Source organism: Manis javanica, chromosome 8, assembly GCF_040802235.1.
Source record: "Manis javanica isolate MJ-LG chromosome 8, MJ_LKY, whole genome shotgun sequence".
Lineage (NCBI taxonomy): Eukaryota > Metazoa > Chordata > Mammalia > Pholidota > Manidae > Manis > Manis javanica.
In genome coordinates, this window is record NC_133163.1 from 2,889,615 (window position 1) to 2,901,864 (window position 12,250).

A 12,250-nucleotide genomic window follows, 5' to 3' on the forward strand; every position below is an offset into this window, starting at 1 on the left:
GGGACCTTACAGGTGAGCCCCAGAGGGTTGACAGAACTGTCCCTGGATTGCTCAGCCAAGTCAGCGGCAGAACCAGGAAGCCTCTGGCTGCTCTCGCCACACTGCAGCCCTCTGGCGTGAGCGTCTAGAGAAGCCTCTGCCTGCAGTCCAGCAACGCTCTGCAGCCCAGCTTCTTTAGTTTACATGCGAGCAGTGGTCTGGAAATCGCCTTCCCTGGTGTTTGCCGGGCCAGGGTGCAGCCTTCTTAGAAGCAGTTATCATCCAGTCATCAGCAGTGAGGGGGGACTCTCCGTTCTGGCTCTGTAAAAAGTAAAGTCTTCATGGGCAATTTGTCACTTTACCCCAGGAAGTGTTTAAATGTTAGTGAAATGGCTGTGAAATCTCATTACATCATAAAACTCTGTCACTCTATTTGCAGCTGTTTTTCTGACCGAGGCTCTCTGAAGAGCATAATGCAGTCCAACACATTAACCAAAGATGAGGGTGTGCAGCGGGATTTAGAGAACAGCTTGCAAGTTGAAGCTTATGAAAGGAGGATCCGGAGGCTGGAACAGGAGAAACTGGAGCTGAGCAGGAAACTGCAAGGTGAGGGGCTGCCGGCTTCCTGCCACCGGGGTCCGCTGGCCCTCTGCACGCACAGCGTGTGCTCACACGGTGTCTCTGCCCTCAGAGTCCACCCAGACCATACAGTCCCTGCACGGCTCAGCTCGGGCCCTGGGCGGCTCCGCCCGGGATAAAGAAATTAAGAAGCTCAACGAAGAAATTGAACGTTTGAAGAATAAAATAGCAGGCAAGTGTTTTAGTCTATTCTTGGACATTAATCTCTTCAAAGAAAATTTTCAGTCCTTTTCATAACATGGAAAGTCAGGGAAGAAGCTTAAGCTTTAGCAGAACTATTTATAGAGTTCTGGTATCTCACCTGTTTATTTATAATTATTTCTTCAATTTGCGTAGCTCTAATAATAGAATTTTATAGTTAGAGCTAGAATCAATTCTTAATATTTTACCCATAAATTCAGCATATTTTGCCTTTATCTTCATTCTCCTTTTTGTAGCTAAGACAAGATTGTCATAACTTCTTTCCAGCTCTCATCAGTGACTGCCTGCTTGTCAATATTTTAGGTGCTAGATCTGTGGTCACCATCTATATTCTGTGGTTCCTACATTATCGAAAGCTTCATAAAGACCCAAATCACTTTTCAGTCCACCCTTAACCTGACACATGGCTCAGCCCCGCAGTGGACTCTCCTCTCCAAGCCTACTCTGGCTCAGTTACCTCTTCTCCATTTCCTGTCCAGAATGCCCCCATCCTGATCTAGAAAAAGGCTTCAATCAAGTCAGCTATTCACTAACACCTTGTTGCACCCTTCGGTCACACTGTGCCCGCACACACAGGTAGCAGGGACTCAGTAGAAGGATGCATGCTGCCCGGGGGCCCGCAGGCCATGGAGGGAGCTGTTGGCCAGTGGGCAGAGCAGTGGAGTGCTTCTGTTCACATGTGAAGGTGGCTGTGTGCAGGACATGTGTGTGGAGAGAGAGAGTCAGAAAGCCTCTAAGTGGTTAAGTGTTAGGAACTTTAAATAATTCGCCACCAGTAAGTGAGATAGCATAAAGGTTTGCCTGCAAGGGAACATGATTCTCTCTTTTGCTCAGATTCAAATAGGCTTGAGGACAGCATGACTCTTCGCCATGAACACGAGGACTCTGCACATCGGCTGAAAGGCCTGGAAAAGCAGTACCGCGTGGTGCGGCAGGAGAAGGAGGATTTTCACAAGGTAGTCAAGGGTTCGGGTTTGTGGGAGAGAAGTTTGGGTTGGTGGTGTCCCACACGTGAGCCCTGGTGGACGTCCTCCGGGCCGCACATTTTGCTGAGCTGGGGCCATTGTCCCAAAGACAAGCTTTTGGGTACATGGTGTAGTGTGGCCAGCACCTGCTCTCGCTTTGAACTCCTCAAACTTCTGGCCTTCCCCGTCTTTATTAAGAAAAATGGAAAAATCTGTCATTCTTTCTGTTCAGCAATTGGTTGAAGCTTCAGAGCGATTGAAATCCCAGGCCAGAGAGCTTAAAGATGCCCGCCAACAGCGAAAGCTGGCCCTGCAGGAGTTCTCAGAGCTCAATGAGCGCATGGCGGAACTCCGCTCCCAGAAGCAGAAAGTGTCCCGGCAGCTCCGGGACAAAGAGGAGGAGGTGGAGGTGGCCATGCAGAAAATCGACTCGATGCGGCAGGAGATCCGCAGATCTGAGAAGTGGAGGAAAGAGGTAGCGGTATAAGTGTTCTAAAGGTTGTGTTTGATTGGACTTTGTATGACCTTAATGCAGCATCTTGGCAAACTCGGGCTGCGACACAAAAGTTACTTCTAAGTGGATCTTAAGTTTTATGTGAAGCCAAGTGAGTTGATCTGCAAAGCGGTTATTTTCTGGTTCTCAGCCCTTGGTATCTGTGAAATCGTTAAGAGACCCTATAATACTTGCTTTGTATAATTCCCTTTTAAAGCAAGTAGACGGTATTTGTGCCCAACAACCACAAAGCAGGTGTGACGTGATGTGACACAGCGAGGGCCTCAGAGCACCCGAGCAGGTGCGTGCAAGAGGACAGGAGCGGGGAGACAGCCCCAGCTGGCGGGCCTCAAGCCGGAGGCCCTGAGACTTCGTTTCTGGACTCCTTTATGCTTAAAATTTATTGAGGAACCCCAAAGAGCTTTTGTTTGTGTAGGTTATAGCTTTTAATATTTACCATGTTAGAAATTAAAACTGAGACTTTTTTCAGTGTAACAATGAACCCATTATGTGTGAAATAAATAACATTTCATGAAAAGTAACTATCCCCCAACCCAAAGTAGTTAAAAGTGGCATCTTTCCCATTTCTGTGTTTCTCCTTGGTAACTGGCTTTAATAGAAAACACTCAGGCCGTCAGGTCTCTTTCTGCTCTCAGTCTGTTGTGATACACTGCTCTGGAAAGTATCTGAGGAAAGCCCAGCGAACGGGACACGAAGGGCCTGTGGGGGCCCGCTGTGAGGAACGCTGCCCTGGCAGTGCCCCGTGTGCCACCCCTTGTGTGGCGGCCCTGGAGCAGCCTCTCACTGGCTGCCTCCTGAAGGTCGCTTGGACACTGGGAAGCACACATCCCAGCTGCCTTCAGGTTCACGGCTTTTTGTCATTTGACCTCAAAATCCTATCTGTTTTCTTCTTAAACTGCTTATTTTGCAAACCAAGTACATGTGTAGTAGTGCCCAGCTCTGACTCAAGTTAGTGAAGCCCCTAGTGCAGCATTAGCATTCCGGTGGTGGGTGGAGGGTCGGGGGCTGGCGCTGCGCTCAGGTGGTCTGGGAGCCAGCGCGAAGACAGGGCCTGGACGTGCTGGGGCTGGAGTGGCCGTGCTGCTCTCACTTTACTACGTGTGAAATTTCCCCTTTAAAAAACAATCTGTGTTCACAGCAGAGGTACTTGTTTTCACAAATCAGTATCTTTTCTTGAAACGCAATGTAAAATTATTGATTTAAATTTTAATTTAAACTGATCGTTATCGATCAGCCATTCCAGTTAGGCCCTGAAGTGTATTTCTCAGCCTCTAACTTGTCATAATACCTGGTCAAGCGTGAAAGATGTCAGAGACCCTTCAGGTGTTTGTTCAGACTTCCTTGGGGTGAAGGGGTGGCGCCCGGGAGAGCTCTGTGCCCGTGCACAGCTCGTGTCCCCTCCCTGCAGCTGGAAGCTCAGCTCGAGGACGCGGTCGCCGAGGCCTCCAAGGAGCGCAGGCTTCGTGAGCACAGCGAGAACATCTCCAAGCAAGTAGCAAGTGAGCTTGAGGCCCTCAAGGTAGCGCCTGGCTGGGGCCTCTGTCCCTGCTGTGGGAGCAGGTTGCCTGTCCTTGCTGGCTCTGTGGCGGGCAGTGCACGTCGTCCTGAGTGGCATGCTGGTCGGGTGGGGCGTCACGCGAGGCAGCTCCAGACGAGACAGGGTTGGGGGGGTGGCAGGCCGTGAACCTGCCTTTGGAAGGCTTTTCCCTATTAGAAACAAGTTCACTCTTTTTTCTCTTTGTATAAAAGCCTCAGCAGTTTATAGGTGGCCCCATCATCAGTATGGAAACTGATACTTTCCATACATTCCAGGTTTCTCAATTCAGTGAAGGCCATTTCTGGAAAAGTTCCTCATAGCCACATCCTGCCACTGCTTGTGGTCTGGGGCCAGACAGCAGCAAGGTGCCTCGGGAGGGAGCGAGCAGAAAGGGCTGTAGGGGCAAGAATGTGGGCCAGGACGGGCAGGCCCCCGTCAGTCCAGGGTGACCTGAGGTGTGGACCCCACCTTCCTGAGCCTTGGTCTCCCTCCATGAAGTGGAGAGATTGGGCCTCTCTCCCTTACCCCGCACCTGGCCCCTCAGTGGGGAACTGCCTCCCCAGCAGAGGTTCCCATCACCCCCGTTGCCTGGTCCAGCCTGATTTGTGCTCCCCCTTGTGACGAGTCTCTTTATCCCTGATGACAGTCAGCAGTCCGCTCCCCGCACAGCCACTGGTACGCGCTCCCAAAGCCACGGCCGGAGCTCACACGTCCTCAGCTCTGGCGCCCTGGTCCCACTGATGCCTGGCACCTGCTGTCCTCACAGGCTCCGGCTGCCCTGCCCAAGGGCCTTTGCACTTGCTGGGCATCCCTGAGGTCTTCCGGGCTTGCGTCACATCTCATGTTGCTGCCCAGTCCTCATCCCGATGCCTGTATCGTGATGTGTGGCTGTCCTGTCACATCTTCCCTGGTGTGTTGCTGGTCCTCCCCCTTTGCCCCACAAGAGCAGAGCGCTGGGTGTCACCTGTTACCACAGGGTGCCCAGCCCTCAGGAGAGGAACATTCATGCCAGGACGTGAAGGCCTTCGGGGCGCCAGGCAGATCCTTGTCCAAGGCAGATCCCGTTACCCCTAACTTAGGCCTTGTAGCTGGAAGGACCCCATAACCAAGGCCAGCTATGTCACTTGGCACAGTGGCCATGTGGCCGCATTTACAAGTGCCTGCACGTGGTGGGGATGATGGGTGGTGAGATCTTTGAGGGGGAACAGAGGTTTGTCATTTATTTCACTCTTTATCTTCAGACAAAGCAAGGAAGCCGGGGACCAGGTGCCACCTTAGAGCATCAGCAGGAGATTTCCAAAATAAAGTCTGAGCTTGAGAAGAAAGTCTTGTTTTATGAAGAAGAATTGGTCAGACGTGAGGCCTCCCATGTGCTAGAAGTAAAAAATGTGAAAAAGGAGGCACACGATTCCGAAAGCCAGCAGCTAGCCCTCCAGAAGGAAATCTTGATGCTAAAAGATAAACTGGAAAAGTCAAAACGAGAGCGGTGAGTGTTCAGAGGCCCCTCGGTGTGGGGGTCAGCGTCTGCCCGGCCGCAGGGGGTGCCGGCGGCAGGGGCTCCTAAGGCTTCTCTCTCCCACCCCCCAGGCACAACGAGGTGGAGGAGGCAGTTGGCACAGTAAAAGACAAATACGAGCGGGAGAGAACACTGCTGTTTGAGGAAAACAAGAAGCTCGCCGCTGAGAATGAAAGGGTAACTCAGTGCCCGAGCTGCCCAGTGGAGGAAGCTGGGGTTTTCATTGTTGAGTGTTGGATTTGGTATTTTAAATATTTCAGTGTTTACATGAAGTAGTGTGTTTGATCTTTACATGGGGTATTTTCATTGGTTAAAAGCTGCTAATTACCGGAAACCAGTAGCTGTTAGCACATGTGTGTTGATGTGCATTAAAATGTGACTTTTGTTAGATGCAATAAAATTCTATATCAGAAACTAAGTTTGGATGTAATTCTCATAATGATTAAAGAAAAACTTTCAAAATTCAAAGAACTGGTCATTGTAACCATGTGAACATCATCTTTAAAGGGCGTCTATAATGAGGGGTGCGTTGTTCAATTTCAGCTCTGCTCCTTCGTGGACAGACTCTCGGCACAGAACAGGCAGCTGGAGGCTGAGCTGCAGGACCTGGCGGCCAAGAAGGAGTCAGTCGCGCACTGGGAGGCTCAGATCGCTGAAATCATTCAGTGGTATGCCTCACAAGCCCACGGGACGCCTGCCGGGACGCCTGCCGTGTGCCGGACTTCTGGTCTGGGCCTGAGGGCGGCAGGGCAGCTCGGGAGGGAGGGAGCAGAGAGGGCTGTAGGGGCTCCCCGCCAGCCCCACCCCCGCCTGTCTGCTTCTGTCTTACACCTCCCGCTGTTTCTCTAAGGTCTCCATTTGGATTCACCACCATTTCCCCTGAACTGCTCATGGTGTGGGGGTGGGAGACAGCAGTTCTGCCTAGTGGTCATCCACTGATTGTGTGAATCAGGCTGTGCTTGGCCCCGCATGTTCTCAGTGAATCTGGCAGTGTTTCTGCAAAACACACCACGCAGAGGGCCTGGAGGCTGGCAGAGCAGCTGGCACAGCGCTCCCTAAATAGTGAGAGGCGCTCATTTGTCGTTGGGGCCAGCATTCTGGCCAACAGGATGTGGCACCACTGTGAACTGCAACGAGCAGCGGCACATTGTCTTGTCCACTCACAGCATGTCTCTCCTCCAGGGTCAGTGACGAGAAGGACGCCCGGGGCTACCTGCAGGCTCTTGCTTCTAAGATGACCGAGGAGCTCGAGACTTTAAGGAGCTCTAGTCTGGGGTCAAGAACGCTGGTAGGTTTTGTTCTGAAACCTGCACTCGTATTACTGTGGAATTTATTACCAGCTTTATCTTTAGTGTGAATGCAGCAGCTAGACTTGGTGATGGGACAGCCTTTCACACAGGCATAAATGGTAACCCAGTTTGAGGCATAACAGCATTTTGTCGGTTGCCAGGAGAGCCCAGACTTTCTTATATCATTCATTCATTTAACAAATAATTTCTGATCACCTGGCTCCATGGAGAATCTTAAGCTGCCAGGACTGGCGTCTGCCCTCCAGGAGAGGCGTGCTGTTTTCCTCACCCATCCGTCCACCCCGTCGGTGGGCTGTGTGCTTCACTGGTGGCGGCTGCACATGGCCCTCTTCCTCTCTTTCCATTGTTCTGGGTCCACTTTACCCTTAAAAAATATGTACACATATATACATACACACACATAAATATGTAAGTTATTTAGTGAATAATATATACAAGTAAAAATAAAGACACATAGTAAGTTAAGAGGAATTTCTAATTTTAAGATAAAACCCTAAAAGAAATTCCTCAAAGAGATGAGCGGTGGTGAGGAAAGTAAACAGCATAAAGTAAGGGCAAATATTCTAGGGCAGTAAACAGGAAGAATGGATAGAAATATGGAGTCAATAGTACATATTTTTAAAAAAAACAAATAAAGTCATAGTGAAACTATTTTATCAGAATCTTAGCTAGAACTTAAACTTAGCCCAAATTTTCATCCCACGTTTTCCTTCTTTGAAGGTATATTTATCCAAAGGGGCAGCACCTTCAGGTGTTGTTAACTGGCCGCCCTGTCACAGAGCGAGAGCACGTCTGCCTCACACAAGCGCGTGCTGGCCTCTGGTGGCCTCTAGGCCATTACCTCCGACCTTCCTGCACTTGCATCATTGAAGTACAACACTTTTGAAAACACAGATAGCTCACAATTCTGTTGACAGAATATGACCATGTTCTTTGCTCCATAACTGGGAAACATTTTCATTTTTAGATTTAAACTTATAAACATCAATACATTTTTTTCATCTCTCCGTTTTCCGGTCACATTTACTGTATGTTGCATTCACGAACTACGAGACATTCTGCGAGTGGGATTGTCCGCCACTTGTGGAGCGCCTCCTTGACTCGATCTCGTTCTCTCTGCTGTTAGAGATGGAGAATGAGAAGTTCTGGACTGTGTGTTCAGGGAAGACTTCTGCAAAAGTCTATCAAGCTGGTGTGTCCTTTCATACCTCTTGAAAGTGGTGAAGTGTGCTGGGACACCCAGTAAGGGAACAGGGGTGTGGGTGCTGTCGTCCGGCGCTTCAGCCCACTGTCACTCCATCGAGGTCACGCCGTCATCCTCCTCTCCCTTATCACTTTAGTCTTTTATCAGAGACAAGAGTAATGGAGTAACCAGTGATGTAATTCCTAAGATGACGAATAGCAGTCTTTCAGAATAAGAGGAAAAGAAGGTAAATGAGATCCCATAGTATGTTTTCAGTTTATAAGACTTTAGTGGACCCAAATAGAAATTACACTATAAAGGTAAGTTTTGTGCTTTAGAAGCTCTCTACAAAAGAGTAAAAGTTATAAAATAAAAAAACTAAAATAGGATTTGATTTACTTTTGTTATATATGAGGATTGATATTTGAATGGTGAAAGTTTAGAAAAAGATGGATTACTTAATTTGCTAGCATTCATTTTGTTTAACAAATCAATAGCTTAAAACTGTACTTACAGTATCTGAACTACTGTGTGTAGGACCCCCTTTGGAAGGTCCGCCGTAGTCAGAAGCTGGATATGTCTGCACGGCTGGAATTGCAGTCTGCTCTCGAAGCGGAGATCCGGGCCAAACAGCTTGTTCAGGAGGAGCTGAGGAAAGTCAAAGACGCAAACCTCTCCTTTGAAAGGTACCTGGTGCCGTGGTCTGGCCCCTGCGGGACCCTGGCGCTCCCTCGAGCTGCTTCGTCAGCTGATTAGAAAGAGCTTTGAGCAGTATAACGTTTCTGGCGCTTAGTAGGTGCTCCATAGGAACTGGCTGGCTGGATGGGTAGCTGCATTTCCCCTCCTGGGGGTTATGATTGATGTTTTCAGGAAACAGTGAGAGTGGTATGAGACTGGTTTTGATGTGCTGGCATCACTTCCCATGTGGGGAGGGGGCTGCTTGCCATCCCATGTCGTGGGGCAAGATGCACAGCCCCAGGTTCGGTGGACACCTCCTGTCTTCCTGTTCACCTTGTGTGGTTCAGTTCAACAGCTTAGAATTTGTCCTTTTAACCTAGAACTATATTTTAAAATAGAGGTTGAAGATAATGTGCCTATTAGTACATTTTTTTCCAACTTTAGTTATAACACCATTTTTACACAATAAATTCAGCAGATGTTTGGTGAGAGCCCACCATTTGCAGGTACCATTTTTATACACTTGGGGCACAGTAATGAGCTGCTATTTCATAAAATCCAGGCTTCCCTGCTGATGCGGAAGGCAGGCAGGGGCACGTGGAAGCAGTGATGTTCCCAGCAGGCTTACTGCGCCTCGTATCCTGTTGGTTTGGGGCTGAAGGAGTAATGTCTGCCATGAATATCACTCCCTCTGCTCGGAGAGCTGCCGCACACATTATCCTGTCAGTCCCACATCCCTCAGAGCCTCCTGAGGGGGCCAGCGCTCTACAGCCTCCACTGCATACTTGCGGGGACAAAGGGCCCACATGGTGCTGTAACTCAGCCCATAACAGCACTGGTACAGGGCAGAGCCCCCACTCAGCTGCTTGTCTGCCCTGCTCGCCTTCTGGCTTGATGTCGACTCTGGCAGCCTGCCTTTGAAAGCACGAGCCACAAGGCCCCCGGCACTCGGGTGGCAGGCTGGCATATGTGGCAGCTCACCTCTTGCTGGTTATGGGAGAGATGTCTAGAGGTCTGACGGCCCAGTAATCTGGGTTGTGTGTCCTCAGAGGACTCAATCTAGAAAGAGGTTAGGAATGTCAAAAACTTCATTAGGGCTTCATGAGATACACCTTCATAAACCATGATTTTTAAAATCCACATTTGCTTATAATCGTTTAGTATTTGTATTCCATAACATTCGCTAGGTAAAGAGGCTGTCCTGTTCCAAGAATGGAGTTTTGTGTCTGCTGTTGAGAACCCCACATCCCGGCACCTTCCTCGGCCCTGGAGATAAACCCCTGTCCTCACATTTTGTCACTCTGAGTCAGCATGTAGATGACCAACCAGTTCTCAGTGCACTTAAAGCCGTTTATTTTTTCTTTTCAGTAAACTAAAGGATTCCGAAGCCAAAAATAGAGAATTATTAGAAGAAATGGAAATTTTGAAGAAAAAGATGGAAGAAAAATTTAGAGCAGATACCGGTAAATTAAAATCATAAGCTTGTGAATTATTTAAATATAAGCCTTTTTTAAAAATGAAATGGTTTTATTTTAGATTTAATTTCTTCTAGATTTAATAATTTTTAGTTATGTAAAGAATACACATGATCCCAAAACCAAAATTGTGAAGCAGGGCGCACGCCCCAGATGCTCCCCAGCAGTGACCAAACCTCTCCGTTTATCCTTCGTTTCACGTGAACATCACTGAAGATGTGAAGCACAAGGCACATGGGCGCAGTCGCACAGTCTGTTCCCTGATGGCTCGCTCTGGGCATGGCGAGGCCACAGCCCGGGAGATGGTCCCACCCTCAGCACACCTGGCGCTGTTCGGGGCTCGGGCTGTAGAAAGCGCTGGCTCAGGTAGCCACCCACGCACAGCCTCTGTGTTTATGTCAGTGTTACCGGGTAGGTCTTCAGACGTGGGATGCCAGCCGAGGAGTGAGGTGCCCACACTCGGGCAGACACTGCCAGCTCCCACTCCTCAGCTTGTGCGTTGCTGTGCGTTTGGCCCCCAGCCTTGCCCTGAGTGTGTTTTTACTCTGAAAACCTGAGAAATAGCTTTGAAATACAGGTTTCACTTGCACATTTCTTAACTATGAGGAAGATTGAGCATCTTTTTATATGTTTAAGGACTATTTGTATTTCTTATTTTGTGATTTGTAGATTCGTATCTTTACCCATTTAAAAATACTCCTTAAGTTTTTTCTTGATTTTAAAAGCTTTTTTTGTATTGACAATCAGAGCCTTTTGTTTGTGAATGGAAGTTGCAAATATTTATCCTAGTTTGTCTTTTGTTTTTTACTTTGCTTATGTTTGTTTTCTTGGGTTTCTTTCTACCACAAGGGGATTTTTTCCTTAATTTTTGTGTGTCAAATGTGTCAATCTTTTCCCCTTTTTGAATCCCCAGTTGTGCAGTAATTGACTCATGTTTTCTTCTCAGGCATGTATGGTTTCATATTTTATACTCAGATTGCTGATCCATTTGGGATTTAGTCTGAGGCACAGTTTGAGGAATGGACCCAGTTTCCTCCTCTTCCTGGGACTTCTTAGTTGCTCGCTGCCGTCGGGAGGTCCCTCTCCTGCTGGTGCGCGAGGGACTCTTCGAGTGTGAGATCTCCATGACACGCGCACCTGCTCCAGGGCTTTCTACCCTGTTCACTGCTCTTGGGCAAGAGCCCCTTGATCGTATCACAGTGGCTTTGGTGACTCTGCCGCACTAGCTGGTGGGTCTCCTCTCCCAGCCATCCCTTCTTTTTTGAATATTTCTGGGATAGGCTTCCTCATTTACTCTCCCAAGTGAACTTTTTAATTCACTGTCCGGCAACAGGGAAAAGTCTGGAGGTATTTTTACAAGGGTCACATCACACGTGTCAGTGGCCTTGGGGAGCGCTGACTCCTGGAGGATGCAGAGCCTCCCGCCAAGCGTCAGACACAAGCTTGCTCGTTTACCTTGACGCGGTTCTCTTTTCTTTCACAGGACTCAAACTTCCAGACTTTCAGGATTCTATTTTTGATTATTTCAATGCTGCACCTCTTGCACATGATCTGACATTTAGAGTAAGTAATTATCTTTTTAAAATAACAAATGCATTTGTGATGTTAGAAATCATGTAATATGAGCTGACTACCCATAGGGCCATGTAAGGTAATAGCCGACAGCTCATTTCAGTCCTGCTGACCCTGTGATTGACCCTTTGATTGTCAAGTGCATAAGGTCAGAGATGTCTAAGATATTTGACGTGTTCCCAGAGAAGCTTCCTCGGGTTAAGTGGAAGTTGATTAAGAAAGTGCTCAGCATCGTGAGGGAGGAAATCTGCATTGGTCTTCAGCGGTGTAGTGAGTATTTCAGACAGTTTTCTATGTATTCTCACTCTGCGGCAAGTGAAGGATAAGCCAGTCACTCTGCCGTTTCAGTGACCCCGGCGTGGCTCCACAATTCGGCCTCAGTGACGGTGGAGAAAGGTGGTTTCTAAGAACAGCCCAGCCCGGGCACCTGGCTGTGGTCCTGGTGTCGGAGGCCGGCGTGGCCTGCTACCTCTCCGAGTGTGCCTGGGCTCACTCCCCGCAGCCGGGCAGAGTGCCGTCTGCAGGGGAGCCGCTGCTGCGCACCGCGCGGGCTGCCCCTCCTGCGCCTCCAGTTCTCGATGGTGCTCCTGGCAGTGCGGTCTCCCCTCTTTTTTCCAAACCAGTGCAGGAGGGCCCTTGAGGCAAGCCAGAAAGGACATTTAAAGAAAGCAAGTCTCACAC

General features: G+C 48.9%; 1 protein-coding gene and 1 long non-coding RNA gene across 4 annotated transcripts in view; one reads left to right on the top strand and one right to left on the bottom strand.

Moving 5' to 3' along the window:
- The window catches only part of CDC42BPB (CDC42 binding protein kinase beta), a 109,725-nt gene that overhangs the window by 72,520 nt on the left and 24,955 nt on the right, over positions 1–12,250 (top strand). For all 3 annotated transcript variants that reach the window (XR_012133649.1, XM_036991926.2, XM_073241808.1), the window contains exons 10-21: positions 419–585; positions 671–790; positions 1,654–1,775; positions 2,017–2,259; positions 3,707–3,817; positions 5,077–5,321; positions 5,423–5,528; positions 5,895–6,019; positions 6,534–6,639; positions 8,382–8,530; positions 9,891–9,985; positions 11,481–11,560. Coding sequence is in view for 2 of the 3 variants with exons in the window: in XM_036991926.2 (XP_036847821.2) it covers positions 419–585; positions 671–790; positions 1,654–1,775; positions 2,017–2,259; positions 3,707–3,817; positions 5,077–5,321; positions 5,423–5,528; positions 5,895–6,019; positions 6,534–6,639; positions 8,382–8,530; positions 9,891–9,985; positions 11,481–11,560 (1,669 nt within the window). In the remaining variant the exon portion in view is untranslated. The remainder of the gene's footprint in view (positions 1–418; positions 586–670; positions 791–1,653; positions 1,776–2,016; positions 2,260–3,706; positions 3,818–5,076; positions 5,322–5,422; positions 5,529–5,894; positions 6,020–6,533; positions 6,640–8,381; positions 8,531–9,890; positions 9,986–11,480; positions 11,561–12,250) is intronic.
- LOC118967158 (uncharacterized) lies at positions 6,914–8,494 on the bottom strand. The gene is made up of 4 exons (XR_012133653.1): positions 8,359–8,494; positions 7,870–8,047; positions 7,653–7,780; positions 6,914–7,025 (listed from the first exon to the last, which is right to left on the bottom strand). It is a non-coding gene; the product is annotated as an uncharacterized lncRNA (long non-coding RNA).